Source organism: Cervus elaphus, chromosome 4 (genome assembly GCF_910594005.1).
Source record: "Cervus elaphus chromosome 4, mCerEla1.1, whole genome shotgun sequence".
Taxonomy (NCBI): domain Eukaryota; kingdom Metazoa; phylum Chordata; class Mammalia; order Artiodactyla; family Cervidae; genus Cervus; species Cervus elaphus.
Genome location: NC_057818.1, coordinates 15,642,076 through 15,665,833, shown reverse-complemented (window position 1 = coordinate 15,665,833; position 23,758 = coordinate 15,642,076). Strand labels below are relative to the sequence as shown.

The 23,758-nt window shown below is 60.8% G+C and overlaps 1 protein-coding gene across 10 annotated transcripts in view; it reads left to right on the top strand.

The window, feature by feature from the left end:
* The window catches only part of CBFA2T3 (CBFA2/RUNX1 partner transcriptional co-repressor 3), an 81,250-nt gene that overhangs the window by 34,352 nt on the left and 23,140 nt on the right, over positions 1 to 23,758 (top strand). For 8 of the 10 annotated variants that reach the window (XM_043898291.1, XM_043898289.1, XM_043898290.1 and 5 more), the window contains exon 2: positions 22,572 to 22,718. In XM_043898291.1, coding sequence (XP_043754226.1) covers positions 22,572 to 22,718 — 147 coding nt within the window. Of the gene's footprint in view, positions 1 to 15,449; positions 15,455 to 17,726; positions 17,735 to 22,571; positions 22,719 to 23,758 lie in introns of those variants that run through there. The other 2 variants (XM_043898295.1, XM_043898294.1) reach the window with 2 other exon arrangements.

Here is a 23,758-nt window from a genome sequence, read left to right as displayed (position 1 = left end):
AGATCACCACGCCTGGGAAGAGGGGCAGGACCCTTCTCGTTAGCACTGCCTCAGGCTGGCCCCTTGTTTCTGAGATCCATCCATGTTGTCACATGTGTCACTGCTTTCCTTCTTTTTAATGACTGAGATTCAGTGACTCAGATCTGCACATTGCGTGTGTCCATCATCAGTAAAGGGCCGCTGGGCCGCTTCACCCTTGGTGAGAGTGGATGATCTGGAGTGAACCTTCCCGAGCACCTTCTTGGGTGGGTGTGTGTTTTCAGTTCTCCTGGGGTCACTCCTGGGACAGCATCTGCTGTGCTGAGTGGTCATCAGTTTAAGTCACTGTCCTCCAGATTTCAAGGAATGAATTCACATGGAAAGCCTTCTGCCCTGGTCACCTGGCTTCCCTGCATCACGCCCCTAGGTCAGCTCACCCCTTCCACAGGTGACCACACCCTGGCCTGGAGGTAGGGTGGGGAGCACACAGTTGTCCAAGTCACTGTCTGGCAGAACGCCCCGCCAGGAGCCTGAGGGTGGTTGGGACAGCAGGGTTCCTCTGCCCACAAGCTGTCCTTGTGTTTGGTTCTACAAACACTCACTGAATTTCCCTGGCACCTGTGTCCCAGGTCCTTGGCATGAACAAGATGCTGCACCTGTTCTCTGGCTTCATTCTCCCCACTCCCCCAAACTCAGGGGAAGTAGTTTGGGGCCACCATGTGTCAACCAGAGAGGCCCCCTCCAGGGACAGAGCCAGATTGCCAGTGGCTTCGAGACCACACAGCCCTCCCCCTAAATGTTCACCCCGACCCACCTGCCTTGCTGTGCCGCCAGCACCCAGGGACTGGCAGGTCCCTCTGCCTGTTTGTCCCACCCCACATCCACATGGCTTCCACCATCCTTCTTCAACCCACCTAGCAGTCCCCTCTGCCCTGAGTGCCCCCCATCCCCAACCCCCCATGTCCCCACAGCCCTCAGCGCCCCCTCTTCCTTGCACATCACCACGTTTCCTCCCCAGGAGGTCAGGTCTGTGAGGGCAGGACTTCTGTCTGTTGGCCCTGCTGCCTCAGAGCCCAGGCGGGCACCTGACACACAGGAGGCCCAGGGGGGCAGGAACATGTGTCACCTGTGACTGCCCCATCTCCAGGCAGTGATGCCAGGGTCACGGCTGCAGGGACGCCCTCGCTGGGTGCTGGGAGAGTGCTGTTTGAACAGCAGGGCCTGCCTGCCTGCAAGCTGTCGCTGTATTTGGTTCCACAAACAGCTATTTCATCTGCTTTCCAGCCCGGAGTCAGGTCATGCGTCCTGCCTTCGTCGGGGCACAGAGGAATGGACAGCCAGGGTCCTGCCTATGTGGGGGCGTGTAGGGAGGCAGCCGGGGTCATGCCCGCATGGGAGCACAGAGGAGGCAGCCAGGGTTCTGCAGGGCCATTCCCTGAAACCTGACCCCACTCACTCCCAAACAAAGGCTCCTTGAGGGCCCACTCCAGGGGCATCTCAGAGACAGGAGAGGGCATAGCCCCTACTGCTCTGGCCAGGACACCCCAGACTCCACGGCACAGCCTGCCAGGTGCCGGCTCTCAGATTCTGCCCCTCCATCTGGCTGCCCAGGACTGGGGACTCCTCATGCATAAGGAGCCCGTGTGGCAGGTCCGGAGCCCCAGTCCTGCAGGAAGAATTATGGAAGGCTTCAGGGTGGAGGGGTCAGGAGGCCCCTGGGAACGGAGACCCCACAGAACTGGGCCTGGGACAGAGGAGGGGAGGGCAGTGGAGGTCACCCTGGGTCACCTTTGCTTCGGTCTCCCCAGTTGAGACGTTCCTCCCCCCCCCCCCCGGAGCCACTAAGAAATTAGGTGTTTCTTTCCCAGCATGCCAGGGAAGCCAAGGCTTTGGGGTCACCGCTGAGCCTGAACGGGACCAGGTTGACACCTGGTGGTGTGCCCATCCCCCATCAGCTGACACAGCTGCTGTCCCCCTGGGCATCCCAGCTGTCACCTCACAGGGGGGCAGGGGACCAGGTAGGGAGGTCCCTGGAGAAGGATAGGTGGACCCGCCCCTCCCCCAGCCTGTCTGGACACAGGGCAGAATTCGAATACCCAGGTGCTGGTGAGGGTATGTGAAATAATTATATTCCATTTTTCTGCACATCAGAAGACCATGTATCTCTCGATGTATGGCAGAAATTCAGTTCCTCGCTCTTCCTCTGAGCTCCCTGCTGGGGTGGGACTGATGGAAGCCACACGACCCCCAGCTGCAAAGGGGCTGGGGGTCCTGCCTTCTAACTCCAGAGGCACCGGCCACTGCCCACCCGGCTCACATCTGCCCACAGGTGCCCCTTCCAGGATGACCCTCCTTTACAACTGTTGTTTCCTTCCTGGATGAAGCCCAGGAGGCTGACCCCAGAGTAGGGGTCATTGCTGCCTGGCACAGTGCACGCCCAGCGGCTGTGAGGCACCAGCTCAGAGCTGGGTGACACTTAAATGAGATAAGCTGTTGATGAGAACACAGTTGGTTTAGGCACTTGTTCCTTTGACAAATAGCGACTGAGGGCCTGCCATGTGTCGGCCCGTAATCCGGAATCCAGCGGATGGACCCGCCCTGGTGTGGCTGCTACTCTGTTTGGGGAGAGATGGACAATAAACGAAGGGAACAAGGAATGGGCAGGGCCTGGGGCTGGGAGGTGGTGCCTGTCCTTGCCAGATGCAGCTTTTCTGAGTAGGTGACATTGAGCTGAGGCCTGGAAAGGAGGCAGCCAGGGGACCACCAGGGCATAGCCCTCTAGTATAGGGGACAGCCAGTGCAAAGGCCCTGGGGCAGGAGCATGCCTGGCACATTTGCGGGCCAGCAAGGTGGCCTTGCAGCTGGAGAGGAGAAGCACAAGGGAGGAGGGCAAGGGGATGGAGGATGGCCTGGGAGCTGCCTGTGGGCCTTGAGGGCTTCAGCTGGTGGAGGTGGTGACATAAATACTAAGGCATGAAAAAGTCGTACATTTCCTGTGTGCCAGGGGTTTGCAGTGAAGACTCGTAGAGCTGACCCAGCAGGCATCCTGGCTTCCCCCAGGGTCTGCCTGATGCCCCCTCACGACTGCACGGCAGTGGCCAGTTTATCCCTGGGGGAGATCCCTGCCCGGAGCTGTGCCTTTGTAGCCAGCAGCCAAAGCCTTCATGCCGGAGCCCAGGGTGAGGGACCCAAAACCGGTCCTCCTGTTTTGCCTGCTATTCTGTGGTCCCACCACTGGTGGGCTTGGCGCTCACTCCATCCTCCTGATCAAGCTGACCACTGGCGCTCCAGCTCCATCTGTCCTGAGGCCTTGGGGGTCCATCATGCGGAAGGAGAGGAAGGAGAGTTGCTTGTCCCCTGAACCCTGTGCTGCCCAGAGAGGGTCAGAAGATGGACATTTCAGAGACCAGGAGGCCCCGTGGGCATCCTGAGGGGTTTGGCAACCAAGGGGGTGGAGCCGGAATAGCCCAAAACAGAGCCTGGTTGCCGCTCGGATCAAGCCTGCTAGCTCCCTGGAAGCTTGCTGTGCTGGAGAGTTGCAGGTCTGAACTGCCCGAGCTCACGCACCTGCACTGCCGTGGGGTGTCCCCGGTCAAGGAGGAGCGAGCAAGTCCCGCACACTCGTGTGCCCAGCACCGGGCACACAGAGGCCGCCCACAGCCTGAGGGTGTGGTTGGGGTGAGGCCTGTGGACATGGAGAGGTTTTCCATCCAAGGCACCAGGGCCTCCTTAGTCTCTCTGTTTTAAAATAAATGTCCTCGTGAAAATGTTCACACTGCACGGGCAGAAGGTGTCATGTGACTTTGGGCACTCCCCACAGCCTCTGAGGCCACCATGGTCTCCCCACTTCTCCGCCTCGGGAAGGTCCCCCGAGGGGAACACAGGAGATGAGGGCACAGCCCTGGATGAAGCGCTGTGGACTCCATGTGTGCCCCAGGGCTCAGGACAGGCCTGATCGAGCCTCCCTGGGTCAGAGGGGAAATCCCAGGGGCCAGCAGTGGCCTCGGTTTTCCCTGCCGTCAAATGGGGAGATGCCTCGCAGCCTTCTCACAGACAGGACGGGAGCCTCCGGGCAGAGCAGGCGGATGCCACGCCCCTCTGCTGAAAACCCCCAGGGCTGTTTTGACTCAGCAGGGCCCCACCCCCAGATCTCCTTGGGGTTCTGTGAGACCATGTGGTGGAATGAGTCAAAACATCCAGAAGGTTCCGCCGGGGAGGGAGGCATGGAGCTGGCTTCCCGCTCGCCTCCCCCAGAGCAGCTGCCACCACGGCTGTACCAGCGCCGGCCCATCTGCCTGCCTGGGGCCGTCCAAGGCGGGGAGGAGGGGCTGGAAGCAGACCCTCTGTTCACCAGGGACACAGCCCATTCTCTGGGTCAGGGCTGAGGGCTGGCGGGCAAGGCTGACGCTGTGTGACCCTGGGCAGGCTCCTGCCCTCTCTGTGCCCCTTAGAAGCGGCACAGTGATTCCCCCTTGGGGCTGGTGTTGCATGTGGACACTCTGAACCTTGGACTTGATTGACCAGTGAGCTGGCCGGTGGTTTCTGGTTTCTGCAGGACTGCCCCTTGTTATAACTGCTGCTCATGGCCTGTGTCACCTCTGAGGGGGTGGGTCCTCCGTTCGCACAGAGAGGAGGTCCCTGAGGTTTAAACTCTGAGGTGCAGCCCTCCCTGGGCAGATATGGCCTCCGGGGTGCAGGGTCCCTGCCCTTGACTCTGGTCATTGTGTGCCCTTGCCGCAGACCTGGGGTGGGGGCTGTACCCGAGGGTTCCTGTGGCCCTTTCCCTGTGGCCACCACCCTTCTGAGGTCCTGACCAGTGAGTCTGGGCTCCTCCCCACAGCCTGGCGGGCCCTCTGCACCACATGGGACTGCCAAGGATCCCTGCAGCTGGCTTTGCTCCTGGCTGCTCCTCAGCGAGCCCCAGGTGTGGAGACGTGGTCAGGTGGGCCAGCACGGGGCTCCCCACACCAGGCCCAGCTGCCCAGCATGCTGCAGGAGCTGCTATTAGACATGTTTTGTGGCTCAGACAGTAAAGCGTCTGCCTACAATGTGGGAGACCCGGGTTTGATCCCTGAGTTGGGAAGATCCTTCTGGAGAAGGAAATGGCAACCCACTCCAGTACTCTTGCCTGGAAAAGCCCATGGACAGAGGAGCGTGGTAGGCTACAGTCCATGGGGTCGCAAAGAGTCAGACACAACTGAGTGACTTCACTTCACTTCCCTTATGGCTCGAAGTGGCTAAAAGGCCCCAGAGAGAATGGCCCAGAATCTGGATGACCAATGGATGTTGAAAGGGACCCCCACTGGGCAAGGCTGAGGTACAGGCTCCCCAACAGCCTGCAGGGCAGGGCCTGACCCACACAGGCCTCGGCCTCCAGCAGCTCAGGAAACTGCCCAGCTACATGCTGGTGTTCAGCCAGGTGGCCTGCCTGGAAGGGGAGGCAAGAGGGGAGCGGTGGGCAGAGAGGCTGGCAGGAAAGCCCCAGTATGCTCATGCCGGTGCTGCGAGGCAGGATGAGCATCCCTGCTCTTCCAGGGGAAAATGCTGAGACCAAGCCAAGTGGAGGGACTCGCTCACAGCCTATGGCCAGAAACTGAACAATGCCCAACTCAAACCTGGAGGATATGCCTGCCCCTGGTCTCTTGTCTGGGAGACTGGAAATCTGGAGGGAATGAGTTGGGTCCGGGCAGCAGGGTGAGTTCAGGCCAGGCCTGTGCACATCTGCATGGTGGGGTCGGACCCACAGCCCTGCCCTTTCCACCGTGCACCCCGCAGTTACTGAACTTGTGAGTTGTCCCACCTGTAACTTGGGTGTAATAACATGTTTTACATTTCACTGTTACTATTAAATAACAGAAAAGCCTCATGGGACTGTTGGAAGGATTAAATGAGCTAATAAACTTTGGATCACTCGGTACTTGCTGTTCCCCAGCCCTGCTCCGAGGTTGGGACAGGATTCCGGGTGGGGACTGTGAGCTGGGACCCAGCCTTGGAAGGGGTTGGCCCCTGAACTCTGGCCTGTCCATCTGTGGACTGTTGACCCATGTCTCAGAGAAGGCTGGTGCAGGCAGCCCCCTGAGCAGGTGCCCACAGGCAGCAGGAGAGGCAGACTGTTCTCTGTTCTGGAGCACTGTTTGTGAACGTGGACTGGATCCTGGTACCTCCCCATTACTCCATATGTGCTGCGACTGGCAGACATGGCGAATCAATCTGCACACTCCAATGGCTGTGGCAGACATCACCAATCAATGTCAGGCACACCTTTCCCTTTCAGTCCACCTGAGGCAGTGGCATCATTCTCACAGAGATGCTCTGCTGCCTACCTCTGACGGGCCAAGGGGAAACCCACCAACCACACCAGCTGGGCAGCTGTGAGGGCCAGCCAGCTCTGACCACCTCTGCTTCTGTAAGCCGTGTGACCTGGGAGGGGGTGGGGAGAGCATCTGTGGGAGGTGGGGGAGGGGGCACCCCAGGGTCCAGCAGCTCCAGCCCCTGGAGACGGCATGACTCCCTAGCTTGGCCTTGGTGATGTAGTCAGTGCAGTAAACACATCCTGGAAGTAGGCTCCTTCTGGGTTCAAGTCCAGCCCCTCCCGAGGGCTGGTGTGACCATATGACATCTCAGAGGGTCCTCTCCCAAGCGAACCCTGTGCATGGGAATAATGACACCTCCTCTGTGAGCATCCCTGGATAAGGTTCACTCGGAGACTTATGTTCGGGTGCCTCCTGCCTGCCTGCCCCGGGCCGGGTTCAGGGAAGCCAGCAGGAGAGGGCAGAGAAATTACAATCCATGGTGAAGGCTGTGGACGAGGAGCCGGGTGATGGGTGGACGAGGAGTGCTCCGGGGGTAGCTCCCAGTCCTGGTGCTCAGGGTGCCGCCATGCAGCATTTGTCGGAGCAGCATTCCCCTCCCCTAACTCCAGGCAGGCCTTCCTGGAGGGGGTGCAGGCCTTCACCTCCACCTGCCCCCCTCCCCTAGCAAGATACAGCCAAGACATGACGGACCCTCTTAAGGTCCCTCCTTCCTCTCCAGTGATGGGGGGGGGAGTGGCTGGAGGAGGTGAGAGTGGGAAGGGGGAGGGCAGAAGGGCCTGAAGGAAGGGGCTTCTCACTCCCTGGAGTGAGCTGGGAGCCCCAGCCGGCCCCCATCCAGGGCCCTTGGAGGAGGTGCCCACCCGGCAGCCCCAGATCAGGGAATCCCGGCTGGCACTGCGCCACCACCTCCCTGCCACCCTCATCCACCAGGAGCCAGACACAGCCCGGATCCTTGCCAACTGGGGGGAGGGCGTGCACTCGGCTTCGCCTACTCCCAGCCATCCTTTCTGCTGCCTGCGTGTAATTAACAGAGTAATTAAAAACAGGATGAGTTAATTGGTATTCATTTATGTGGCAGATGTTTTTAATTGAGGCAGGAAACAATTTACCTGTTTACATAAACAATGGCAAAAGCAGGCTTGTAAAACACATTTTTTAAAATATTTTCCTCCCCCTTCCTAAAAAGAAGAATTGAAATCACTCGGTCTCCCCTGCGCCTCCGTGTGAGAGCGGTAGGCCCCGCCCGGGAGGTGCGTGCCAAGAGGAAACATCTGCTTAAAAGGTTTGCTTCCAGAGGACTCTGTTTGCCTTATATCCAGAGGAAGGAGGTTGTTCCCAGGTTGTAAGGACACCAGCTCAGAGGGATGCCTCTCCAGGGGGTCACTGTGGTGTCATCCCCAGGGCCCAAGGGGGCTCTGACCTCCTGGGTGGGTGGGCCAAGGCTGGGGAGACCACCCAGCAGGATGGGAGGCAGGGCTGGGAAATAGCAGGGGACCCTGTCCAGCCAAGCTGGGGGCTCCTCTGGGCACGGAAGGGGGCTTCCTTTCCACCTGCATTTGTGGCAGCTCCGTGTTCCTCCATCACGTGGCCAGCCTGGGGACTGTGGTGTCGGCCAGCAGGCCCTGTCTTCCTGGAGTCCAACCCTTTGGCCATTGCGAGGTGGGGTCCCCAGGTGGAAGAGCAGAGTCAGCCTCATAGAGGGCCCCAAGGAGGACCTCCAAGAAGTGAGTGCTCAGGGTGACTCCTGTCTACAGATTGGCACTAATTTGGCACTTGCTGTATGCCTGACTGCCGTCTATGCTGGTTATTACTGTCCAGCTCCTGTTAACTCTGGGGGCGGGGCTCATCTCCCCATTTCACAGGTGAGGAGCCTGAGGCTGGACTGAGCACACAGCCTCCAGGTTTTGTCGGAAGAAGCCACAGCTTGTGGAGCTGACATGTAGGCGCTGTGGCTGCCCCTTCCTTGCGAGTACACACACCGAGGGTTATATTCACACGGAAATATCTAGAGGGGTCCACAGACCCATCAACAGTGGTTACCGTGGGTGGGGGCTGGGAGGGTGGGAGTAGGCCTTTCCCGCGTGACTAAAACCCCAAGCTGAGCCAGCTGCCACACTCACCAGAGGGCATGTCGCTGACTCTGAAAGTAGGAAATAATGGGGTTCCAGGAGCTGTGTGAAGTGATGGGGTGAAACACGTGGCCCGTGGAACTCAACAAACGTACAGAAAGCTCTCTGCAGTGAAAACGGGCTGCATGGGGCCCCAGAGGCTCCTGGCCCCCTCTGCAGGGGAGGGTCTGGGCCATGCTGTTGGGGTGACATACGATTGGAATTTCTGGAACATTTTGACGGTTCCTGGGGGCAAGAATATGGATTGTTTGGAATCCTTCAAGGAGAAGGGCCCTGGGAAGACGGTGCCCAGAGTTTGGCGCCCAGAGCTCCACACCCAGGACGCCAGAGAGGCTGAGGCTCAGTATTCTCCTTCCGCTTTGCCAGGCCTCTCCAGCATTGCTGTGGTTCAGTCATAAGAGTAACCGCAGGTATCTGAGGTGAGCAGTAGACAGAGATGCTGCAGCCAGAGGTGCTGGTGGTATTCTCAGGAGCTCCGGCCTGCGCTAGTGCTGTGTGACCTCAGGTGCAGACCTCAGCCTCTCTGAGCATCCAGGAAGGGAGGCAGTGATGGTCTCCCCAGTGTTGTGAGCTTTGACCACAGTTAAGACAATGACATAAATGTAAGCACCCCTGTAGCCTCCCCTTCCGCCTTTACCGAGTTCTCTGCCAAAAGAAGCGCACGTTTTTCAGGGGCCCCAGTCTCGCCCATGAAGACAGGCGCAGGAGGATGGGAGGGTCTGGGGCCCTGCAGCGATGAAGTCTTTCCTGGGCCAGTCTTGGTCCCTAGGTGTGCGGGTTGGGAGGGCTCTGGGCAGGGCCTTCCATGTCCGGGAACTGAGAGCACAGAAGAGGGGTTGGGTGTCTCTGGGCATCTCGCCAGATCCACGGGGGGTCCGCAGTGGGCACCGAGACACACCACGTCGGGCTGACACTCATCACAGCTGAGCCGCACCAGCTCTCAGGTCATCCTTATGAAAGCGGGGCGTGAGAGTTGGAGACGCCCCTGGTCCCCTGAGCAAAGCCTGCCCAGACCACCTCCTCAGCTCCCACTTCAAACCTGCTCCAGCTGGTGCCTGTCACCACTTGGGGTCCCTCTGGCGTGTGGGGAGGATCCTGCATTGATGTCTCCGGTCATGGGTCACCGGGGCCTTCACAGACCGTGTGTACTGAGGGCAGCTGTTCTGTGGCTCGGGGCTGGTGGGAGGATCATCTCGCTCTCAGGGATGTGCTCGGAGGGGCGTGCATGCAGGGTAAACCGCCAACCCTAAATACTGCTTAGCGTTCGCAGGAGCAGCGCGATGAGTTTATATTTTGGCAACATTCCTCTGGGGAGTTCAAGGTGATGTGCAGCCAGTCTACATGCTTTCCAACAATGAAAATGCTCTGGGACTCAGGTCAGCCTTCCGTGGTGCCTCAGTGCCACCAGGGGAACCCCTAACCATGCAGCCTGGGTCTCCAGAGCCCCCAGCCTCCCTGACTGCTGCCCGCCTTCGTGCACAGAGTTCCCGCTGCCCCGACTTCCCCGAGCTGTGCCTCTGCCAGACGCCCTTCCTGGCTTCAGGCATGCACACAGGTGCAGGTTCTCCTCTCAGGAGCCTCCCTGACTCCCAAGCACCCGATCCAGATGTGTGAGCGCTGACGCAGGACTTTGCGCTTCATGCGAATCTGAGCACCGATTGGCCTCAGAGGTGTCCTGGCTGAGCAGTTCCTTGAGTTTTGTCAATTCCTTCTTGAAAACAAGTGATCTGGATGAGTGTTATCTGTTAAGTGAAACTTTGTAGTTGTCTATCTTGGTCAGAGTTAGGGTGGGCACAGTGCTGGTGGGCAGCAGGCAGTTTAAGAGTAAATCAGGAATTACTTTAAGTGTCGCTGGTACAAGAGGCAGGCAGAGAGGAGAGGGTCCTGCTGCCACTCCCCAGGGGCAGCTTCTGTTTCCTTCTAGAGACACTCTGTACATATTGGATCATCTTGTATTCCAGGGGCTCCTGCAGTCTCTTTTGGGGTCACACCCCTCCCCTAGGAAATGCACGTGCCCACATCCTGCCCCGTGTTGTCACAACCCCTCGGGGGACACGTCTTCTGTTCAGACTAAGTGTAGGTGGTCCTTGGCTCTAGGAGGACTTCCCCCAAAGCACCGGGGTGCCTCCTGGGGTCTCAGGGTCCCCCACCCATCACATCCCTGCCAGGTGTGTATGTGAGCGAAGCAGAGAGCTGGCTTAACAGGCTCTGGCCTGATCCTGACTATGACGTCGGCCCGCGTGTACAGTTGAGGAGACTCAGAGGAGGAAGCCTGGCCAAGGCCACCCCAGTGATGAGGCCACGGCTGGACTCAGGCCTGCCTGACCCCAAAGCTGGGCTCTCCCCACTACTGCTCGACCTCATGGGCTGGCCTGTGTGTCCACCACCCCCACTGCCATGAGCTCTGGTCAGGACGTCACCGCCCCCCACTCATCCACCTACCCATCCACCGTCTACCCTCCGCCCACTCAGCCACCCGTGACACTCTCTGTTCACATGCCCACACCCCTCAAGCCCACCCAGGATTCACTGTGTTTCTCGTCACAGCCCATTCACACTCGCTGGGTGTGCCAGCCTGCAGCTGAGCCACACCCCCTTGGTGGCAGGTGTGCATGGTGGGCAGGAGAGGACCCCGGAGTGCTGGGCCCAGGTGCTGGCAGAGGGGGGCCCTCCCCTCCACTGGCATCCCCCCCCACACACACACATGGCAGGCGGCCCAGATGGTGCATGCCCCCCCAGCTCTCAGGAGCCGCTCTTGGCAGCACAGCCCCAGCAGCTGGGTGAGGAATGTGCTCCCTCCGTGCGCCAGCCGCGGGGCAAGCAGGGGACATCTGGATCACGTTTGCGGCCGGCGGAGAGCAGGGAGGGTTTCCATTCCAGTCGCTAAGCACACTCCACCCTCCCCACCTCAGAACTCTGCTCAGCGCCAGGGCATCCTGGACCCAGCTCCACGACCATCCCAGGTTGTCTAAGAAGGAAGTCCCACCCCTGCCTCACTTGTTTGGAGGGTCTGTACGTGGCTGCAGCTCTGGGCTTCTTGGCCTAACCAAACCCTCAGACCCCTTCTGCAAACACAGACACAGACATAATGGCTCTGACGGGCCTTCTACCAGGAGCTGTGGTCACCTTTTGTTTCTTGTCATTTTTCTGCATGTATGTTTGTTTGCAAGATGGAGTTACATGTGTTTCTACTTCTTTTGGTTTTTATTTGAAGTACAACACACACACAGAAAAGTGCTGTGTGCATGAAGGCTCAGAGTGTGCAGGTAACAGACAACGTTCCCTGACCTGCCCCAGGCCCTGAGCCCCCCTCCCCGGTCACTGCCTGTCGCGGGCCCACCACCCTGACTGTAATGCCAGGTTCTGAACTTCCTGTAAGTGGAGACACTTGGCCCATCCTTTTTGGGGTCTGGTGTCATTCACTCAGCCACGTGTTGGTGACATTTGACAAACTGGTGCATGGGGTTGTGTGTGTGCTTTTTCCTTACTGTGTAGTATTCTGCTGTGTGGATCTGCCCCATGACCTCCCAGTGGGCCTCTGTGACAGTGACCAGTGAGTATTCTTATCCTTTGCTGCCGATGCTTGGCTCTTTGCTCTTCTGTTGATTCCCTGCCTGACAGCAAACCACTGAGCCATGGGTGTGTGATATTTCAGGCTGGTGGGTGCTGAAAAATGGTTTCCAAAGTGAAGGTACCCACCATGTGATTTCAGGCTCCATAGGGTCCCACTGGGTGGCTCATCTGGGCCGGCAGGGCTTTCTCTTGAGTTGAGGTTGGCAGTTCTGCTGAGCGTGGCCAGGCCCTCACATGCCTGGATCCCCAGCTGAGGCAGCTGGTCCAACTCGCCCAAGTGAGCCTTCCCATCCAGCAGGTTCAGCAGGACAACCAGAGGTACTGACTGCCTCATGTCCAGCTCAGAGCTGACAGCCATCACTCCTGCCTCATCCTAATGGCCAGAGCAAGTCCCTGGCCAGCTCAGATCCAAGGGCAGGGAATTGAGCCCATCTCTGGGTGGGAGGAGCTGCAGTCACATTGGAATGGGTATGAAGAACTCCTAGGGGGGAGAAGTGAGGACATTTTCTGATGCGTCCACCCCCAGGTGGAGGGTATCTTAAGTCGCCATAACTGAACTTTACTGCTGATGGGTAGGCTCAGAGTAGCTCCTTGGTCCCCACCCCCTACACATGGGGGAGCTGCCCACCAAGGCCACCAGTCAGGGAGCAGGTCCTGACCCAAGCTCCGCCCAGGCTCCCGCCACAGCCTCCAAGCCAACAGGCCAGGGTCCCAGATGGCACAAGGGCAGGCAGGGCCTCTCTGGGTTTCTCACAGGCTGGTCAGCACACCTGTGTGCAGCATCTCGCTGACCACCAGATGTTGGCGCTGGTCTGGGGTTCGCAATGCACAGAAAGACAAGGCCCGTGTCCTCGTGGAGACAGGACCGCACAGACCATGATCGCGGGTGCTGACAAGTGCTCCCCAAGAAATTAAGTGGGTGATGCAGTGGGAAGGGCAGGGGTCCTCTGAGGGGGGACATTTGAGCTCGATCCTGTGTGAGGAGGGAACAGCCTTGTGGAGCGCAGGGGAGCATCCCAGCAGGTGGAAACGCCCCGCGGCCGCCCGGGAGAATCTAGTTGGGTCTCCCAGCCTGGAGGCACAGTCAGGTCAGGAGAGGATGGGCACCTCCTGAGGGAACCCTGGACTGGAGGACGGTGGTGAGACTGGGTCTGGCTCGCTTCCACTGCACCTCAGTGGCATCTCGGTGGCAGAAGGGACCTTCCTGTCCAGGGGGGTGGCTCCCTCCCATCACTGGCGGGATTCACGATCCCCTGCTGGTGCAGGGGGCAGCCTAGCCACCACGGTGTCCCCTCTGGGGCTGCGAGGGTCTTCCCTGTGAAGTGGGACATCCTCTTGTGGAACTTCCTGGCCACCCCTCTGGGGAGGCTCTGAGGGTCCACAGTGATGACCATGCCTGAGCCCAGCAGCGTCGTCAGGTGGAGCACTGGACACATCTGGGCTTTGTCAGGATGAGGGGTCTTAGGACCCAGGCATATACACCGCTCCCAGCAGAAGGCAGCCCACCTCAATCAGAGCTGAGCCCTGCTCAGCACCCAGGTCTTTCAGAGGAGCCTCTTGCTGGCTTGTCCCATCCCTCTGTGCCTCTGCAGGGGCTCTGCTCTTGTCCCCATCTCACAGATGAGAAAACTGAGTCCTGGGTAGAAAAGTCAGTGACATTCAGGCCAAGAGGCTGAGACAGGGTGGAGGGAGGCCAGTCATAACCTCTCTCTTGTAGGCACCATGGTGGCCTTTCCCCTTCTGGTCCATTGTCTAAGACTACCCCTGTCACCTCCCCCTGACCTTGAGATGCAGGAGTTACGGGCCCATTTTATCAGTGGGTAAACTGAGGCCTGGGGCCATGCTGGGGTGATTTCCCCAGTTCACAATCTGTCACAGAGCAGGTTTCCTGGCTTTTGGTCCAGTGCTGTTACCACGGCGATGGGCATCCTTGGTGTTGTCACCCACAGGCCCAGGGGATCACGGGGTCCCTGGGGGCAGGAGGGCCAGGGTGGCCTAGCACTGTGTAGCAGGAAGGGTCACAGCGTTAATGGGCAGAGGGACAGAAGCCCAGTCAGACCCCAGGACTGGAAAGGGCTGGGCAGAGGATCCAGTGGACGTGGCTGGAGCACTCGTGGGGGTGGGAGAGCCGCCCGGACCAAGGGAGGGAAACACTAATCCTTGTGTGTATTATCACTGATTCATCAGGCGGTGGAGGCTGTGATTGAAACCAGATGTGGGCAGCGGCCCAAGTTCCAGCGCCTGGAACTCGTTAGGGCTGCGGCCCCCCTGAAAATTCTCATTGCTTTGCAGAGCATTGGGGATCAAAGACAAGCCGTCCCTGACCTTGGCCTTGGAGGGAGAGGGAGGGGTCAGCCTCCTGGTCAGACCCACCCATCTCGATGTGGGGGTCAACCCCATGTCCTCTGCTTCAGCCTGGGAGCCCTGTCCGTCCCTTCTGAGAAATGGCTGCTTCCTGGGGTGCATGCCTGGCTTTTCCCTCCATCCCCAACACACCCACTGGGAGGCTCCAGGAGAGTCCATGCCCCTCCTTGCCCCAGGAAGTTGGCCCTCAGTTGGGAGATTGCCTGCCTTGCTCCAGAACCCCCAAGGTCCAGGAGTACATGCCCCCATCCACCCTCCAGGAAGCCTTGAGGGTGACAGAGGGTGTTCTGGAGGCAGGTCCTCCCCAAGCAGCGGTATGGAGGCTCAGGTACCCCCCAGAAATATCTGCGCTCACCCTCCTGCTAGCTCCTGTATGTGCTGGCAGTGGACCTGTCCCACCTTGCCCAGGCCCCTCAGTGGCTGATGTGCAGTGGTCAGTGGCTCAGAGGAGGTGAATCTGTCACCGGGGGTAGGGGTGGAGGCAGTGTAGGGAGGTACTCGGGCTGGGCTGGCCTTCAGGAAAGACTTGCTGCACCACCCACATCCGCCGTGTCGCTCATGACTTCCGAGGTTGGCCCGACAGTTACACGGCCAGAAACCTGCCTGGATCCACGTGCGAAGAACCGTGTCCACCCCTCATGTGGATGCAGGAGGATCCCATTGACGCTCAGAGCTCAGGAGGGCCACCCGCGAGCCTGGGGAGCCGGCTCCTGCCTCCACGCGCCGTCACTGCCGGGGGACTACGCCCGTGCTGGAGCGCACTGCTCTGGGGTCCGAGGGCCTCACGGGGTCCACCCCTGACGCGTGGGGGTGTCTCCCAGTGGGTCCTGCCCAGCAGGGATGCCCTGAAGCTACACCCTCCCCGAGTGCTGTGAGGCTTGCGTCCCCTCAGACACACCCACCTTCTGCCTCTTCCACGAGTGTGGCATCGGGCTTCTGGAGGTTCGGGGGCTGTCATAGTTAGGAGGGGGCTCTGGGGCTCATGGTGGTGCTATAATAGAAGGTCTAGGAAGAAAGAGAGGGAGAAAGGAGGAAATCTGTAGTCAGGGCTCTGCAGCCTCGCCGAGCTGTGGTCTTGGAGGAAGCCTGACCTCTGTCCCCTGTCCCCTCGATCTCCTCACTGCTTCAGCAGGTGGTGATGCCCACCTGGCCTGGGGCTTGGGCCCACAGAGGAGCCTGGGAAGGTGCTGGCACTGGAGGCCATCGTGGAGGACACGAGGTGGGGCTGTGTGAGGCCCCGAGTGCCATACAGGGAGCTGGGACACTGTGGAAGCCACGGTGGTCTCCGGACCCTGGAGGCCCCTTGCTCTCTGCAACTCTGGGTGTTGGGGTCCCTGTCTGTAAGCCCAGTGGTAGCGGCGTCTTCCTCCAGGACTGGCGAGGGCTGCCAGCGGAGTCCCCAATCATGGTCAGGATCCCGGAAGCCCAGGAGCCGCCTTCACGGAGGGGCACCTCCCACGGGCAGCTGTACCCTGCCCCGGGCAGAGTGTCTGCAGGCTGGGACGCCACGATCCTCCCAGGAGTCTGGCCTGAGCAGGACAGAGTGTGCCCGGAGGCGCTGGGGACAGGTGGCCGCCTGCCCTTGCTCGGGACACCTGACACCAGCCCGCTGCTGTCCTGCCCCCGGACCTTTGGAGGACAGGGACGGGGCTCCAGGGGACACCTGACCTGATCGGGGAGGTTCCCTCCAGTCCCTGGCTGATGCTCTGGGCAGAGGAATCGGGACTGTCCTCAGTGAAACAGCGCCTGTGGGGCTGGGAGGTGGGACCGTCCTGCCGTCCATGGGCCATCTCCCTTCTTGGTCCTGATTCCACAGCATTTATGCAGCACCTGCTATGTGCCTGGCCCTGCCCTGCACACTGTTTCACTGAGGAAGACAGTCACATTCAGGCAAAGACGTGGGAGGTGAGGGCAGAGAGGGAACGGCCAGTCACAAAGGTCCATGAGGGCACTCAGGATGCCCGCCAAGAGGCAGGGGCTACCCGGTAATGGTCTCAGATGATGTGTCTTAGGGGTCAACTCGCCCCTCTGCCTCCAGGAAGGTCCAGTGTTCAGCTCACCTTGGCAGGAGCTTCCGGACCTTGGCCTGCTCCCCAGCGCAGGGCGGAGGCCAGGATATCAGGGCTTGGACCTCTAGTGCTCTGTCCCCGCCCCCACCTGCAGCGGCAGAGGCTGCGGCCGGGCAATGTGCCAAGGGGCACACTGGGGCCGGGGAGCAGTGCCCCTCCTCAGGGTACAGGGCTCCCCACCAAGCCTCCATGGGCCTGGGGAACCCTGCCTGCCTGTGGGTTGGTGCCAGGAACGGAGTCTGGGCACGTCACAGGTCATAGCCCAAGACTCCGCAGAGAGTGGCCTCTGGGCCCTGGGCTTCCTCATCGGCCGCCTCGCAGGCTGGGGGCTGCGTGGAGTGCTCAGGTTGAGGCCAGGCTCACAGTCAGGGCCCTGCCCCCGGAGCAGGGTTACCTGTCGGTACCGGGCCCACCTGCCCACTTCCTGCCGCTTCTGTGAGGGTCAGACGAGGTGACGGCAGAGTCAGACCACAAGAGGCCAAAGCAAGCCCTGCTTCTGCAACAGCACCTGTGGGGGATGGGCTGTGCTGATGCTAAGGGCCCCCTCCCGTGGAGGGTTCTAGAACCCCAGGGCTGGGAGCGCGGGGCTGTGGCCAGTTCTCAGCTGGGCAGGGCGGGCTGGGAACACAGGCGGACAGGGAAAATGATGGATGGGGTGGCTTGTTCCGGCACATTCTGTATTCTTTCCCACCAGCTCTGCTCGGCCCCGGAGAGCGGCTTCCTCTGTCAACGAGTTAGTGACATTTAGTGGGAACTGGAGCCACTGTCTGGGAAACACGCAGGGTCCCCAGGGGCCTGGGGAGCACCGCCCGGGTCTGGGAATGTTCTCGAGGGCTCGGAGCCGGGGCCGTGGGTGGGGCTGCAACCGAGTAGGCCGTCCCCTCTCACCCTCTGGCTCCTGCACCGCAGCCGGACATCAGGACACCAGGGGGGCCCCCACCCTCTGGGATTGAGGGACGGGCAGTTCAAAGAGGAGCGAAAGAGGGAGCAGCAGGTCTCGGGTGGGTAGGACTCTGGGGCCACCTCCAGCGCCCTGTCGGCTGTGTGAGCTCGACAGGTCACCCACCCTCTCTGTGACTCAGTTTCCTGTCTGTCAGATGGAGCAGAACTAGGCTGCCTCCCACGTTGTGCGAGGGTCAGACTCCTGGCTGGGCCCTCAGCGCATCCCTGCCCCCTGAGCACACGGGGAGGGGACCCCGGGGGAGGGGCCAGCACCCCGAGAGTTCCCCCCAACACACACCAGCATAAGGGCCGTTGTTCTGGCCAAGATACTGTGCGGGCTCCTGGGGAGCTGACAGGGACCCTGGTCAGGGAGAAGCCCAGACGTGTCTTCTCCAATTCCACCCCATCTCCCACTTTTTTCTCTATGGGGTCCTGTGGCTGCCATGGCCCCGGACTGGTGATGGGGCCAGCGGAGGCCCAGGGATGCTGAGGCCACCCCGATTCTTCCTTCCTGGAGCTCTGACACCTAGGGAGAGCCTAAGGGAGTTGGGAAGATGGTCCTTGCACTTAACCTGCCGCAAAGCTGGGGCACCCGGGGCGTCACCCACTGACTCAGAGCAGCAAACCCACCCCAGCCTCAAACCCCAGGCAGCCAGCCTTTCCGTGTCTGGTCGGCCCACATGATGTTCCCCAGGGAGCATGAGGTGGCTGCAGAACTTTCTGATCTCCCAGGCGGTGGCGGAGCCTGGGGCTTGAGGCACCCCTGGAGAGCCCCAGGCTCGGGCCCTGCTGTCTGTCAGGCTCTGAGACCCTGAACAAGACACTTGCCCTCCCCGAGCCTCAGTTTCCCCTTCCACAAATGGGCCTGATGGGGGCCCCTGTGGAGACGCATTGAGTCCTTCTGCAGGGTGTGGCATTCCTGGTCACAGTCGTCCCTGGGACCCTCAGTGGGCACGCTGATGTGCATGGGACACGTGCCAAGCCCTCGCCTGGGGAGCTGTTATTTATATGTTAATCTTATAAAGGTGAAGGAACTTAAAGCTAGACATATGTCCAGCTGCCAGGGCCCCCTCCCTGACCTGCTACATCAGAGCTCCCTGAAAGGGGCTTGTGCAGGGGATATCCTGATTTTGGGTGGGGGCGTCTGTGGGGCTGAGGGTCCCCAACGACTTCAGAGTCAGGAGTGGGGAAACAGACCCAGAGTGGGTATGGGGGGGCCGTTTGAGCCAGGAGGGTGTCCCACGGACCTGTCTCTCACAGGCAGGCACAGGGGCCAATGGTGCTTTCTGGGGAGGGTATGAGGGTGCAACGAGAGGCTGCGTGGACATGCAGGGCACAGAACCCGGCTCCCCCGGGGCTGGGACTCTTGGGAGTGGGCCCCGGAGGGTGGAGGACCTGAGAGTGGGGGAGGGGAAAGAGCGGCCTCACGTGGCCGGCTCAGGCTTCTGGGTGGAGTCTGGACCTCACCGGGAGCTGTGCCCTGCCGACCACGCTGGCACCCTCAGGAGTCTTCACGGCGGCGGGAGCTGCCCCCCTCCTGGCCCTCAGCACCCCGCAGTGGGCCCCTACCCTGCCCCTACGACCTGGCCAGCTCCTGTTCATGCTGGTTTGTGGGCTCAGAGTCCCCCCCTAGGTGACCCTATGGGGCGGCCAGACAGGCAGTCAGGTTGTGCTAGAGCCCTTGGGGGTCTTGGGCCTTGGAAGGGGCTAGGGGCTGGTCAGGAGGCCAGCACTCAAGAGACTGAGGCTGCCCATCTGGCAGCTTGTTAGCCATGTGCCCTCAGACGGTGCAGGCCGGCAGACGGGCAGGCTTGTCTCCTCCACACACAGCTCGGGGCTGCAGAGGTGGAGAGAGAGAGCAGTAATTAATAACAGCAATGATGGTCCAACCATGGTGGGTGCCCTGCCCTCCGCTAAGCACTCTTCTCCGTCTCCTTTGACCCATGCTGCACCCCGGGAGGTGGGTGACAAGTGTGCCCATGTAGACACGAGGAGCCCAACTTAGAGGCGGCCACTCATCCGGAGGGTGGGCCTCTAGCCCCCTCACACCCTACTGTCCTTGCTTGGCCAGCCCCAGGGAGGGCAAGTGTCCAGGGTGAGCTGTGGTTGCATCCACAGACCCCCGGGTCGGCCCACCTTGGGGCTGGAGCAGCCAGGACCCTTGACCTGCTCCCTCCAGGCACTGAGCAGGGAGCCCCCTCCTCTCAGAGGGCTGCCCAGCAGTAATCTCACTCTTGGGTCCTGCCCTGGCCTCCGGCATGTGCACAGGTGGCCTTCTGGAAGTGCCAGCCCAGCCAGAGACCCTGAGGTGGGGGAGGCGGTGGCGGTCAGGAAGCAGGGTCGTCTCAGAGGGTATCACATTCCAGGGGAGCCAAAGACCCTCACATGGGGCACCTCTCCTGAGGACGTGAGGTCAGAGCTGAAGCCCCAGGAGGGAAGGGGAGTTGGGGGGAGGCCCCGGGGAACCCCATGTGCAGTGGAAACTGCTGAGGGTTTCAGGCGGCAGAGGTGACACCTGTGCACACCCTGATGGGCTCCCCACTGCCCGCCAGCTTCGTCCGGATTCTTTGCACGACTAGAGAGAGGCCCGTGCGCTCCCGCCGGCATTTGTGCTGTTCCTTGCCATCTTCACACCACCCTTGCTCTTTCCTGAGGGCCTCCGTCATGCTCTGCTTTGGATCTGGGCCGAGGGCAACCTCAAGAGCAGGGTCCCAGCCCTCGCATTGCTTCATAAACCGTTCCTGATTGCATTGAGAGCTCACCATCACCCATTACAGAGGAGTAGAAAGGCTCAGAGAGGTGAAGTGACTTGCCCTACGTCACACAGCCATCAGGCAATAGAGCCAGACTCAAACAAGATTCAACATATGTGAGGCTTCCTGCACCCGTGGCCCCACCGTGTGCAGCCCAGGGACCTAAGACCCAGCGTAGGAGGTGGGGATGCACCCCCACTAACCCGCAGCCTCCATCCACCTGGGTCTGATTCCTCTCCTGCAAGGAGAGTTCTCATTGATGCAAACCAGTCCTTGAAATCCTGTGGACTTGTGTGCCCTGTGGGGACGCACCCATACGTGCTGTGTGCCCTTGGCAGATGGCTGCACCTCTCTGTGCCTGTAAAACGGGGCTGGAAGCAGCATTCCCTGTGCTGGGTTTCCTGACGATAACAGGAGCCATGACTCATCTACCAAGTGCATGCATGTCTCCTCCATAGGTGGGCAGCCTGGAGCTCTGCCTTCAGGGCCTGTAGACACCCGAGGGATGGGTGAGAGGCTACATGTGACGCAGGCACACTCGGTCCACCCCTCCCCTATGCCCCCTGAGCCGGGGTTTCTGGTCTGCTCCACTTGTGACACTCCAGCAAAGCCCCTGCATGGAAGGACTTGGAAAGGTCGAAACAGGCCATGTCCCCAGCGTCCCAGCCTGGCGTCCTGAGTACCCTCCCTGGACAGCCTGCTGGCGGGACTGCCTGCCCCAGGGTGGCCTGGTCAGATGAAGGGCTGGCCAGGACAGGCAGGACTGCACCCCGCAGGGGTGGCCCAGGGCCCGCGGCGCTGGCCACGTTTGCCTTCTTTGGTTGTCAGTGGGGACTGGCCGCCGGCCCTGCAGCCAGGCATGGTGTTGACAGGCCCCCACAGCTGCAGTGCACGTGTGCCCGGCCGTCAGCTCCTGACAGGCGGCGGCAGGGGGCAGGGCGCCCGGCGGGGGGCGGGGGGGGCGGCCACAGCTGAGGGCACAGCAGGTGCTGTGTGGCCCGGTGGCTGCCGGCGACTGGCTGCTTCCCCCTCCGCGGGGACAGTGAGGAGGGGGCTTTCTGCTCCCACCTCAGGGGCCCTGGGGTGCTGCAGGCGTCTCCTCGCAGTATGGAGGACGTGGGGCCAAGGAAGGAGGTCTGCTCAGTCTGGGACACAAACGCTATTGTCGCTGTCACTGTCCATGGAGGCGGGCGGCCCAGATCACGTGGGGCCCCTGGGAGGAGGAGGAGAAGAAGTGAATGGGTTGACAGGTGTCCAGCCCAGCCCCGTCACCCCCTGGCCCCCAGTGAGACCCCATCAGGGTTAACAGGATGGGCAGTGGCGGGGGTGGGGGGCGGGCAGGCAGCACAGGCTGGGCCAGTTTGTAACAGGCGGGGACGCCCACCTGTAATCGCAGCTGCCCTCCCAGATCTCTATGGTCGCCGGATGCTGGCTGATGCTGAGCTGGGGCCGGGGCCGGTAGGGGTGGGGGGTGGCCCAGAGGCTCGCTCCCTCCCGCAGTTGAGAATACCTGGGCAGCTGCTGCCTTGGGTTCGCATGGACGATCAGTCACCCAGAGGCCTTTTCCCAGGGCCTGCTCTGTGGGCCCAGGGGCTCGGGGGCATATCAGGCTGGGGTCTCTCCTTCCCATCTCCACCCTGTCTCCACACCCTGGCTCCTAGCAGAGCATCAGAATCCTTGACACAGTGGGATTCTGTGGAATCTTTGACACAGAATCCGGGGCAGGACCTGCTGCTCTGTGGACCACACTTGAATGGCCAGGCCTAAAATGGCCTGAAATCGAATGTGTCCTTGGCCTGGCTGGTCCCAGGTGTCGCCTGGGCCAGGAAACGGTGAAAATACAGGTTCCTGCCTCCCAGTCTCCCCGGGGAAGACCCCCAGACCTGCCTTTTAGCATCTGCTCTAGGATGGATAATGCTAGGGTGTCCCTGAGCGAGAGCTCCCCCTGGGATCCTATTAGGAATGCAAAGTCTCAGGCCAGCCCCGCACCTGCAGAATCAGAAATGGGGGTGGGGAGGTCATCCACACAGGCCCTCCAGAAGCTGCTGATTAAGGAAGTGGGGGCACCACAGCCTCAGGGGGTGCTCCCCGACTCCCTGGTCTGCAGTTGAGAAAACCCAAGCTCCCCAGGGTCACCCCCACAATGAGAACCCCAGGCCTGTTCTGGTGGCCCAGGTTCTTGAAGCTATGCCCTCCAGCATACCTGAAGTGGGCTGACCCATCCTGCTGTCTGATCCCAGGTGGGTGGGATGCCAGCCACCTGTGAGCACACCTGGGGCTTCTCTGTGGCGGGCTGTGGGCAGAGTGTCCCCCACCTGGGCTCCAGCTGCTTGGGGCCTCGCCCAGGAAGCAGGTGGGCCTGGACAGTGCCAATCCCTCCACCCCTTGGCCTGACTCACCTGCTCTCTGTCTCTTTCTCCTGGCCCTCCACCCCGGTGGCGTCCACAGCAGACAGAAAGGAGAAGGCCACCGCGATGCCCGACTCCCCAGCTGAGGTGAAGACGCAGCCCCGGGCCACGCCCCCCAGCATGCCACCCCCACCGCCTGTCGCATCCCAGGGGGCCACACGACACCCCTCCTTCACACCCCACACAAGTGAGTAACCCCAGGACTGGGTCTCAAGGGGGCGGTGGGAAGAGTCACCTCTGGGTGGGGGTGTCCCTCGAGCCATTTGAGGTCCGAACTTTCACCTGGACCTGTAAACGACCCCTCATTGGGCCTTTGAGAGGGAGGATCTCATTATGGTTCAGACCCCAGCTCTTCTACTTGGTAGCTGTGTGACTTTGGGGAAAGTTCTTAACCTCTCTGGGCCTGGCGTTTCTCACTGGGAAAGCGGGGCTGGCCATGGCCCTGCCTCACAGAGCTGCTGTGAGGACGAATGAGTTAATAATTCTCAGCGGGGCGGGCACACGGTGAGCCCCCCATCAAGGTCAGGTGCTATACTGGAGCTCAGAGAGGGACGAGGAGTTCTCTGTGGTCACACAGCAGACTACTTGCATGTGGGTGAATCCTGTTTGGCCTGGACCCCAAAGGGTGAAGGGGCAGTTGGAAGCATTTCTGGCCTTGGAAGAGCCCTGCGGCCAGTCCTGATCCAGGTGTGTGGGTGGGCCAGGAGCTGGGCCCACAGGCCCATAGCTGCCAGCAGCAAGGTAGGCAGACCAGACCCCAGGGTGGTGCCTCACGGGCACTGGGCCATAGTTGAGCATCTTGGTACACACAGTGGGTGTAGGTGGGCTTGCGGAGTCCACAGCCACCCCTGGAGCCCTGGGCCTTTGAGTCGGAGCAGTTGGGAAGGAGACCCCTGGCTTGTGCTTGTGTGGGAGACAGTGTTCCCTGTCCCTAAGACCAGGGGCTCAGCAATGTGTCCTAAGTGTTTCTGGGCGATCCACGTGCCTCACCACCCACACATTCAGAGGTCAGAAAGCCCCACACTAGGGCTCCCTTCCCCAGGCTTTGGACCCAAATGAAGGCCCTCTGTGGAGCAGGAACCTCAGTTCCTCAACCTGGCGGCCCCTGGCCGCCCCCAAGTTCCTCAGGCCCCACCCTGCTCACCAGGGTCCATGTCTCTTCCCAGAGCCCGGGCCCCAGCCTGGCTCTGTCTGTTACTGGTTGTGAATGGTGCTGGTGCTGCCATC